General features: G+C 43.9%; 1 protein-coding gene across 1 annotated transcript; it reads left to right on the top strand.

Annotated features, from left to right (window-relative positions):
- The first annotated feature begins 393 nt into the window (after positions 1–393).
- mri1 (methylthioribose-1-phosphate isomerase 1) lies at positions 394–10,827 on the top strand. The gene is made up of 6 exons (XM_072384305.1): positions 394–948; positions 1,697–1,920; positions 5,645–5,814; positions 5,898–6,074; positions 6,160–6,384; positions 7,935–10,827. Exons 1-6 carry the CDS (start codon positions 817–819, stop codon positions 8,066–8,068), a joined length of 1,062 nt encoding a protein of 353 aa, XP_072240406.1. The 5' UTR covers positions 394–816; the 3' UTR covers positions 8,069–10,827.
- The last annotated feature ends 1,013 nt before the right edge of the window (positions 10,828–11,840 follow it).

Here is an 11,840-nt window from a genome sequence, read left to right as displayed (position 1 = left end):
ATTTGATTTACATGCTCGGAACCTTCTTTTTATAGACTATAAACCAGATTTCGATTGATTTTTAATCCACGGAACACGCACATATCTGAAGGAAACATGTTGGTTTGTAATAATGACAAGTTACACAAACGGCTGGGGGAGGAAGACTTTCCAAGACATGGGCTAAAACAATACAATCTGAGCCCAAAATAGACCTCTTTTATCGGGGCAGGTTGGCTGTTGTTGGAGGGAGCCTGGTTCTTTTCGCCAATAACGTGTGTGAGTGTGAAATTTCCCCAGACAAAAGCGGGGGGAAGATAAGAGGGGGGATGGTGCTCAGAAACAGAAAAGGGATCTTGGATAAAATTGGGCAACCCGCGAGACTGTGGTGGGCGTGGACTCGGAGCGGAGGTCTTCCTGCTCGGGTGAACACGTGGTTCCGTGTCTGCCTTCCTGCTTGTCTGTCACTGTGTGAAGGTTTCCAGCCTTCCCTTCACTCTTCTCCCTTTTATCCTCCCGTACAGCAGGAGCAGACCTCCTCCTGTTTTCACTCCGTCCCTCTCCACTCCTCCTTTTCTTCCTCTTCCTCTCTTTCCTGCTGCACTTTTCCGCCTCTCTGTGCTTCGCCTCCCGGGACCGCCGACAAGCCAGGCCGCGGTCACTTCAGCGTGTTTTGTGCGAGTGTGAAAGAAAGTGAGTGCGAGGTAGTGTTTGTTTGCGTGTGCGTGTGTGCGCGCGCCCCCCTCTGCCACCGGTCCACCCGTGTTATTTCTCCCACATACCCCCGCCCCCTCCTCCCCCCACTCCCCACACACCATCCTGCTTCATTTTTCGGTCATGACGCTGGAAGCGATCCGCTACCGGACCGGCTCTCTGCAGATCCTCAACCAGCTGCTGCTGCCACACCAGACCGTGTACGATGACATCCGCTCCGTGCAGGACGCATACGAGGCCATCAAGTCCATGAAGGTACGGGGCTCTCGTGTCCTTTATGCACCCCTTTCTCTCCAGTCTGCCCCGCGCGGCTGCTGCACGTGCATTTATCGCCGTCATGCATGTGTGTTCCATCGGGTCTTTTGTGCTCCCTCCGCTCGCCGACGTGCTCCCACTGTCGGCCTCTAATGTATTTTTGTTTTGGATGCACCTGAAGCGTCAACCTTCCCACAGCTATCTGACCCTCCCTCGTAAAAGAAAATCATCCTTAATTTATACTTTTCACATTTTGTGTTACAAAGCAGGTATCTGCAGAGCCACCCACCCATGAAACACCCCCTCCTCTTTCTTTGGGAGAGATTATTGATGAATTATTAATGACCTTTGCCAGGGTTTTTGTTCGCGTTTGGTCTCGGGCTGCACTCGGTGACACCTCCAGCTCCACTATCTCTCCACACATGAATCCCTGAAACACAGAGGTGCTCGGGTAGATGTATGAGGTTTAAGTTCTGGAAAAGCTGTGGTCGTTTTTTGGTTTTAGTTAAGCAGAGCTGAGCCGACCCGATTCTTCCTCTTTTGTTTTTTCCAGTTTCATACACACACATCTTGTAGTTTGATTTTGTGTGTGTGTGGAGTGAAGCAAAATGCTTCAAGCAGGTGGTGATGTCACAATAATGGGAAGAAATTACTTAATGGTCATCTTTACAGTCAGGTGACAGTTTCAGTTAGCACAGAAGATGAAGGCGATGTGATGTCATGACCATCCTCTGCTCTTCCTTTCCAGGTGCGCGGAGCTCCAGCCATCGCCATCGTCGGCTGCCTCAGCTTGGCGGTGGAGCTGCGGGCAGGAGCCGGGGGCGATGACCCTGTGACCTTCATCAGGGAGTCCCTGTGTCACCTGACCTCAGCTCGGCCCACCGCTGTCAACATGGGCCGTGCCGCACGCGAGCTGATGGAGTTTGCAGAGAACGAGAGTATGGAGAAGAACTCGGAGCAGCTCAGAGAAAGGTGGGCTCATTAGAGCTGGGTGAAACGAAACGATGAACACCCCTAAACGGGTTGTGCTTTACCAAACTGCCATAAATTGTTCACTAGGGACCTACTTTACATATGGCTCCCACAAGTCGGTCTGTCTGGGCCCTGTTTGGAGCTCCACCCAACTTTACTCTTACCCTCCATCACCCTCCAAGCTTCAACATTTTTTTTTATATGCAATGCCCCTGTTTTTGTTCTCTAACACAGGGTGCACATACTTGTTCGTGGCACAGTTTCACATTAACTCACCGAGCGTGTTAACATAATACTAGAAAAAAATTAGTTCTTGTTTGAGTCCAACTAAAACTGGACTTTTATAATGAATAAAAACACTTAAATCAAGCCAACACACGCGGATGATGCAGTTTGGGTTCGAATCCATCCTGCACGTGTGTGCTCAAAAACTAGGCCCAGGCACCACCCACAAGCTCAAAATTTGAATAAGAAACCAGTAAAGTGTTAGTGCGTAATAATACAGCTTTTCAGTAACTTTTGTCAGACGACTAAATGTGTCAGAATTTGTCAATTTACGGTTGATTTAAGTATTTCCAGACTGTCGCTCTGCTCTGATAAAATCCTGATTTCATAGTCCCCATTACAGCGTCTGCACAGGGAAATCGGCTTCACTTACATGTGCAATGATCCACCACAGAGAAATTAGAAGTACCAGAATGTTTTTAGCATTTTCTCACACAGAGTTTAGTCCACGCAATTCCCCTCCTGGGCATTTATACGAGTACAATGACGGTGGTCCAGTTAAACGGCCCGGTCCCTCCACTGCTGGTATTCATGTGCCAGTAAACGCTGCAAATGCTTTTTTCCCCAGTCCTGGTCCTCGGGTTTCCTTCCTCCATCACATGTCAATTACACCTGATCCAAATAAGCAATGTCACAGCTTCTGCAGAGCTTGTTGACGTTCTGCATGTTAAATACGTGGGTGTGACCGTGGATAGCTGCCTGACCTTTAGAGAAGCACGTTTAAAAAGTTTCAGAAAGACCGGAGTCATTTTTAGATCCAGTCGAAATCAAATGAGTCGAGCTGTTTATGCTTGCAATGACAGGATGACTTTTCTCATACTGTACTACAACCTGGTCTTTGATAAATACTTCAGTTCATAAGTAGGCATTGAAAATAACTTTCACAAACCAGAACCACAGCCTCTGACACAGTATCTAACAATATGTTATACCGACTCGAGGCTAATGAGAGGCTAAATTTCAGTCTACAACATCAGAGAGTGAGCCAGTTTAAGCATGTTAAAGTTTCAGGAAGAGACTGAATGTAGTCCAGGTTTGCGGTTATTAAGTTGAGACAGGCAGCATACACGTTGCATGATTTATTTAGACCTGTGCACTGGCTTTGTCCTGGAACATTAGATGAAATTGAGCTTTTTACTATTTCTGCTGCTGTGTAAGTGTTGTGCATTGTCCCTGTTGAATAAACATTAAACTCAGTCAAATAAGTCAGGCGTGTTGGAAAGGAAACATGTCAAACATGTAGAGTCGGGGGCCTGTAGACCAGGATTAGTGTGAAGGATGAACCGTGTTTTTGAGGAGAAACGCATCTTTAGCTATCCAACTCGAGCTTTTCACTTGGATGGATCATCTCAGGTTAGCTGCTGTAACACTTCATTCACCACCAGCTTCAGGTGTATTTTTGAATCAGTTGTGAAATGTATCAAATGAGGGGGGGAGTGAAAATTGGGAAGCCTGTAAATCACACCTGTGACTGACTATTAATTCACTGTGAAGAAGAAAGGTGTAATTGCCTTAGATAATATGTCAACCACACAATAACTGACACCGCATGAGATTCCCTCGAAAAGCTGAAATTAAAACAGGTTTATTGCCCCTAATTTTCTGTGTTAAGCTCCCAGCACCACATTTGTGTTTCAACCAAAGGTGCCAAAGCTTCAGGGTGGGTTCCTCAGGTTGGACGTTATATATATCACAGGCAGCCATGTTAATTTTTAAGTAAGCACGGCAGATTCCAGTGTTTAAGGCTTTTCTTCACACTTCCATGAGCTCAAAACCTCAATGTCTCCAGTGAGCAGAACACGGACACATTCTTGAATCGCATTTCATGTATTTGCTTCATTTGCTTCTCTAATGTTAAAAGATATTAAGTAACGTTCTGCAATGGCGTTGAAAACTCAGCTCTTAATGTAACTCGAGCAGATCCAACACGTGCCAGTGATCTGAATCTTTACAGTCATGTTGTTGAGTAGTTATGCTGAAACATTTGTTGTCCTTGGCCACTGAGTGGGTGTCCTCTGTTTTTCCTTCTACCGAATTTGACCAAAAACACAGGTTTAAACTTGGAGCGTTGACCAAAAATAGACTTCACTGTTACTTCTGTTCTGGTGGTGAATTTACGGGCTCACATAAACCTGGATCTATTCACTACAGATCTGCTTTAAAGGGCCAGTGTAGCCTTTATTTTCTCCTCATATACTCTTAGTAAAGCAAATCTTCATGCAGATAGTTTTATGTGTACTCATTCAGCTGAAAATTCATGAGTTTGGAGCATCTATTTCAACACTTGAACGGGTCACAGATGGGTGCAGAGCTGGCTCTAATGTTAGAGCCCCACGCCAGGTTTTGGGTGGAGATGCATGCACAGTAGGGGTTGATAATGGGTGTGGTAATGAGTTTATTGTGTGGAGGAGGAGATGATGAGAAGTGATTGATGTACAGAAACTACAGTCAGAATTAGTCACCCACAGCATGTTACAGCTGCCCTGTCATGTCAGTATTTTCCTCAAATTCCACACAGATCTATAGAGAGTTTAAATTTGGAAACGCTGGTGTCAAAACAGGGCTAAATATCGACATTTGACCAGAATTATGGTGGCCTTGAGTCACACAGCACGGCAACATTGATCAAAAAGCAACAACGAGACTGAAATTAGAAGGTTTTACTGTATAGAAAAGGCAGCGACAGCTTCTTGTTTCTGTTAACAGTCGTGCAGGTCATTGAACTGGTTAAATATTATCTGGTGGCATTTTGATTTTTAATTTAAATGTTTTCCCAGGAATTCATTACATAATCACACGCTATTATGTGTTCCTTGTTACTATCGAGTAGAGTCTTAGAGCCAGGCAACAGGTCATGGTCAAATTTACTGTGAAAGTATTTGAAATGATGCCGAACGACTCTGAAAACACCTACTGAGAATTACATCGTGCCGATGTCCGTTAATAGAATATTACTGTGAATATATTTTAATATCCTCTTTCATTCATTTAAACCTTCATTTTGCTGAGCTTACCCTTCTCGTAAAGTGAAATATCAACATGTTTCTGTTGTTTCATTTTGTGAAATTTTTCTGTTTTGATGTTGAAACTAACTTCTTCATGTACAGTACAGCAAAAAATCACTTCTTCAAGGTTCCTCTCAAGTCTTCTCTACGATTAATGGGCTTTTAGCGTGAAAATGTGATAGAACATTAGCTTAGCTGGAGCTCAGCATTGTTTGGGTTAAAGAGTCACACTCAGGAATGAATGACCCGACGCAGGAGAGTGAATAAAACTTTGTGTGAGCTGAAGTGTCCACAGTTTGATGAACGCGGCAACAGAAGGAGGGAAAAGAAACGCGCAGCTATAATGTATCTACAGATTTGATGAGGACATTAGGACTGCAGTGTCAGACAAAGCCTCTTCTCAGTCTTATCGCCTCCTAACCCCCCCCCCACAGTGTAATTGCCTGGATCGAAGACATGCTGGAGCGTGACGTCAATGACAACAGGAAGATTGGTAACTATGGAGCCCAGCACATCCTGTCGGGCGTCCCGAGAGACTCCGTGACCATCCTCACACACTGCAACACCGGCTCGTTGGCCACGGCTGGATATGGGACCGCACTGGGTGAGTCTGACACGTTGGATCTGACTGAGCAAAGGTTGTGAAAATGTTTCTGTGTGTGACTGTGATGCTGACTCTGTGCGTAGGTGTGGTGAGGAGCCTCCATGCTCTGGGCAGGCTGAAGCGGGTGTACTGCACGGAGACGAGGCCGTACAACCAAGGGTCCAGACTGACGGCGTATGAGGCGGTCGCCGAGGGGATCCCTGCCACGCTTATTACAGACAGCATGGCAGCGCTCACCATGAGAGAGATGGACATCACAGGTGTGCTCATGTGCGGTGTCATGTCTCTTCTTCACTTTATTGTATGTTACACCTAATGCGTCCTTTATGCTGCGTTCTCCCTCAGCGGTGGTGGTGGGTGCTGACAGGGTGGTTGCCAACGGCGACACAGCCAATAAGGTGGGCACATACCAGCTGGCCATCGCCGCAAAGCACCATGGGATCCCTTTTTACGTGGCCGCACCCAGCACGTCGTGCGACTTGAGCCTGGAGAGCGGCAGGGACATCATCATCGAAGTGCGCCCCCCTGAGGAGCTCACCAGCATAAACGGAGTCCCCATTGCTGCCCCGGGTAGGAAGTGCGGGCAGAAAACGGGTTTTTAAAAACTATGAAGCGAACAGAGGAGCAATGGCTGCGAGGAGAAAAGATCACGCTTTAACTGAGATTCCCAAAGACTGCGTAAGGTCTCTGAAGGAACAGGATAGCTCATGATTTAATCACACTACCTGTACAGAAGCTTTTTTTAGGCCGGTTAGTGTGCATGTGAGTGCTCGTTAGGCTTTTTCACTGGGAACCTGTTTGCTGAATTGCAGACTCGCAGAATATATGCATAAAGGATTAAAACAGGTGATGAAGTCTTCAGGGTCAGGCTGTCAGAGTGGATTTGGTGTGTTTTCAGTGAACTTGTGAGCGCTGACTTGATTAATTGAATCTCTAATTAAGTTGCCAGAGCTGAGACGCACCCGCTGACATCACAGTAATTAATTAATTTTAATGGGGGCACCGGCCCTGGAGAGAAGGAGGTTCTCTTGTGGATTTATCTCCTTTCTGTATTTATTTTTTCTCTCATACTCGTCATATAATTATTTTTTTCATTGTCTTGAAGCCCTAATCTATCATTTATCTGCTACGTTTGTTTTGGATTAAAGCTTCGATATAAAGATGGAGATGGGACCAAAGCCAACACTGAGGTCACTGATCTGTGAGCTGCTTGAACCGAGTCTCCAAGTTGTTTCGGTTTTGTTTGTTTCTGACTGAGATTCGGGTGCTTTGGTGTGACACCCAGTGGACTGAATTTAATCCTTTGTGCCATGTAGCTCCAGCAGTGAGACACGGTGTTGCTTTCTTTCATCAAAAACCGTATCGCTCTCCAGCCTCAGAATCTTGTCCAAATTTGGTGTCATCAGGACTTTGAAAAAGGAGCCGAATACCGAACCGGAAGCTTGAAACTGGAAGAACAGAAGCAACGTTGTAAAGAGGTGTCAGAGACCGATAACTTTTTGTTTTTGCTGCTAACGGTGGCTCTTCAAACTATTAAATCAAGGGTGTACTTAGTTTTTGTTAAACAGATTATGATAAGTGAGGCGCGTGACGTGTTGTTCGTCGGCGGTTGCATTTACCTCTTGTGCCATGTTTTTGTTGTTATTTAATGATACGTAAAACTCTTAGAAACGAAAAGGGTGCGTTTTTTTTCCGTTGTCAACCTCAGAGGTCAGTGGATTAGAATTTCACACTTTTAGGTCTTTGCCTAATCGGTTCGTAGTTCATTTTAAACATAATTAAGCACAGGACATGACATATGACCATTAGAAACGCTTTGTTTCATGTTGAAAAAGCTTCAAACTTCTGGACCAGCTCAGTGTTTTTGATCTTTTTATGGAATATGTCAGTGTTAGAAATGATGGGGATTAGAAGGTACCCCTGCAGCGTGTTAGTGGCTTATGGAAAGCTGAAATAACAAAACAGGCCAAATGTACAGTACTTTAAGTCACCGAAGGTGTTATTGAGCAGTGCTGTTGATAAAGGACTAAAAGAAGCGGTAAAGGGCAGCATGAGAGCCTTACCAGCCTCATTAAGTAAATAACGGTACCATTTCCCTCCTTCCTCACTGTTCGCTGCAGGTATCGAGGTGTGGAACCCGGCATTTGACGTAACCCCTCACCAGCTCATCACAGGAGGCATCATCACAGAGCTGGGAGTCTTCCTCCCATCTGAGCTCCAGGCGGCGCTCACAGGCCGCCTCACTGCCCTCTAGAGGCTCTCAGCCCCTCCCGCTGGTCCTGGTGCACCACTGCACGTCTCCGTCCCACTAACAGACACTGTCACGTCTTCACAGAGAGCGCACAGTTTGTGATTTCATTTGATTCTGATCAACACACCTGTAACATGTCAGTGGTGCGCATGGAAAAAAGTCTTCAGTCTCTGACCTAAACGGATTGAAATTCACTGCAGGGAGTCACGCAGACACACATGTGCAGTCTCCTCTTTCTCTTAAAGCCCTCTTCGGTAGTCTTTACATTTTCCCAATCCCCACCTCTCATTTTCTTTTGTTGAATGGCTTCTGCAACCACAAGTAAAGCTCAGCTGGGCTCAAACCTCTAAATTCTGTTTGGCAAACAAATTTTTTGAATTGCTGCTGAGGTTATGTTTTACCGACATCTTCATCAATACATAAAACCTCCAACAAAAAAAGAGTGAACAACTTACTCTTCAATCTGAAAGAAGTTGTGGTTTCTAACATGCTGCTACTCTCCTGTAAATACATTAATCCCTGCTGGTGGTGTGTACATATGTAGAAAACTAACCTCTGCTAGTTAAAGTTACTGCTATTTTAACCAAATATGTGGTTATTTCAAATCAAATTTGTCATCTAAAATGTTATATTAACATTTCATTTCTAATATTAAGTGTAGAACTTTTTTTTAGAGGACTAACCCAAATTATAGCTTAGACTTTCACATGCAAATGTAGTATTTTACTATTTTCTTTTTTTTTTTAACCTGTGCAGCAAAAATTTGAACAAATCTTCATAATCAGAAGCCTGTTTCAGTTCATAGATGTATTTATACCTCACTTCCTGTTTGCATCTCACTACTCCCAGCTGTTACTGTATCATAGCACACCTGTATTCTCACATTGTACTTATATTCACATGTGTACATACACATATACACTCTTATTCTTACAGATCATCCTACTCTGCAAAGATTAACATTTTGCTGCAGTCTGATGAGCCTGTAGTTTTTAAATTCAAGCATCGCTTAAAAAGAAAAAGTTCACCCTAAAATGAACATTTGGTAAGCTGCTGTTTTGCACATAAGTGAAGACGTTACCATGAATATCCTAACTACAAATCAAGCTGATCCCATATTGTTTAGAAATGTATTGTTGATTCCACAACTTTAAAAGATTTGCTACAAAAGCAACTACATCAGCTCTGAATCACAAGAAAAGATCAAAATTGACCTGTAATCCTTCTTTTTTTGTTTTAAGAATGGAGAAACTACTCCGCGTGATGTGTCAGGTTAAATAAAAAATCCCACAGAAGTAATAACCTTACCCTTACAGTCAGCTTTGACCACTGTGTCATGTCTTTCAGCCTCAGTCTGTTTTCAGTGGAAAAAGCACCAATAAAACCACCTCCTGTTCCACAGCAAACAGACGCAGCAGGTGACCCAGATATAAGACCGGAAAGCTGTAAGAAGAGTGAATATTGGACAAATAACTCTCAATGATGATGGTTTTGTTGCTCTGTCCCCACAGGATGAGGAGTGATGAAGCGACCATTTGCCAATATATCTTCTTTACTGTTTTCTTTGAACATTGTGACCAATAGCCTGTTGATTCAGGCTCATGAAGCATTGACTTCCAGAATCCTTTTAAGTAAAACGTCCTCTTAACTTAATTTGTGAAGTAGTTCAGCCACACAAACTTCAGAGCTGATGACAAATTGGATGCGGGAGAGAGCAGTAGATGACTTTGTCTCTTTTTTGGGGTGAACTCTTCCTTTTAAGGCGGCTCCACGTTGCAGCATCTTTCTGTGGAAACAACAATCTGAATGTAAAAGCTTTCTCAGATGAACTTGTTTCAGTTTAAGCGCTTCAGACACTCGGTCACTTCTTGCCTTTCTGCTCAGTTTAGAATGTGCTTTGACTGTTTGGATTATTTCCTCTGAACCCCAGATGTCATACTGATGCTTGAAAATCAAATCAGAGCCATTTGAAGGTTGCATCACTGAAGAATTTTTGTCCTTAGTTATTGGCTGATAAATCTGGCCCCGACCTTGTTTAACCTTGTTACAGCGGAGTTAAGAAATCTAATATTGTTGGAAATTATCAGGCTAATTTAGTGCTGAAACTGTGCTGTTTGTCAGTAGATTTGACAGGAAGAGAATTATTACTAATTGTTACTATATTTACTACCTCTCGTTTTAATGCGATTTAAAAAGGGTGTCACACTGAAAAATTTCAGATGAAACAATCATTGACGTGTCAGTCATGAGCTGATAGTGACCGTGCATTACCCCATTTTAACTAGTATTTGAGCCCTTAGTTTGCGTGGTTATTGTGTGATAGGTGCGTACCGTTTGCCTGTTGGCGGGCTTCCTGACCAGTGAGGTCACATTGCACACACCTCCATCTGTGTGGAGCATAGTCTGAATGTCACTGGGCCCAGTCTGCTCACAGCACCAGTGTGGCTCGCTGATGTGAACTGATACAATAAGGCATGATTAATGTGGATGGGATGCTTTGATGTACGCCGTTGACGGGTCAGACGTTGACAATCAGCCACATGATCAGACAGAAGATCGGTCAAACTGTTCTCAACTTCCCTTTTAAAGGGAATGAGAAGCAATACAGTTCAATTCAATTCAGTTTTTTTTTTTAGTTTTTCTTATATAAAGCTCTAAATCACAACAAATGTCATCTCAAGGCACTTTGAAGATGCAGCCAAATTCAAGCCAATCAAATCCGATTAGTTAAATTCTAATTTGGTCCAACTCGTAGTTGCCTAGCTAAGTTTCATTCCCGCCCCTCCTGAGCGTGCACAAGGCCACTGTGGAAAGAAAAAAAGCTTCCATCAAAACCTGCTCTGAAAGAGAAACACAAGTTAAGCCTAATGTGAAAGGTAGAGAGGGTGTCTGCTTCCTGAACCCAAACTGGCAGCTGGTGTCACAGAGAGGGGCCTGATAACTACAGGCTTTGCCTCCCGTTCTACCTTTAGAGACAGTGGGAACCACAAGTAAACCTGCAGTCTGAGGGCAAAGTGCTCTGTTGGGAAAACATCCAACTATGAGATCTTTAAGGTATGATGGAGCTCTGTCATTAAGAGCTTTATATGTGAGAAGAAGAGTTTTAAATTCTCTGCTGAATTTAACAGGGAGACGATGAAGAGAAGCTAAAACGGGAGAAATATGATCTCTCCTGATAGTTCTCCTCAGAACTCTGGCTGTAGCAAGCTTTTTTGGACAGCCCAATAATAAAGAATTACAGTAGTCGAATCGTGAAGTAACAAACTGCAGTTTGCACCGTTGACACCTAAGATGTGACACCTAACAGTGACCACAGTCCCTGATTCTGTTTTCAAGTTGGTTTATCTCGAGTTTATCGAGTCCTTTATTCTTCCTCTCATGCCTCCTCTCCCCTCAGATGAGAAGCGAGGAAGAGACACAAGGGGGAGTTGAGGCAATCCTCGTTTAGCAAAATCAGACTCAGCATTGTTATGTTGTAACTGCATTTTATGATCCATCTAATGGGCATTAACAACATACATGAGAACTTGTGTATTAGCTTTTAATTAAGTTATCAACACTTGATAACGTGTCAGGCCCCCTTTTAAAAATCATGGATGCTGAAAAGACTTTTGCAAAGGCTACTGATGCATCCTCTTTTCCGGTTCTTCTGACCCACCTCCTTCACTCCTCCAGGTGCATTTTAGAATCTGAGACATCCTTCAAGATGTTCTACTGAAATCGATTCCCAGGTCGCAGTCAGGAGGTGGGAGGAGTGGGGATGAGATGAGGAGGG

Source organism: Leuresthes tenuis, unplaced genomic scaffold, assembly GCF_036924035.1.
Source record: "Leuresthes tenuis unplaced genomic scaffold, fLeuTen1.0.hap1 SCAF_4, whole genome shotgun sequence".
NCBI lineage: Eukaryota > Metazoa > Chordata > Actinopteri > Atheriniformes > Atherinopsidae > Leuresthes > Leuresthes tenuis.
The sequence above is the reverse complement of the archived record's forward strand: the minus strand, read 5'-3'. Positions and strand labels throughout refer to the sequence as shown.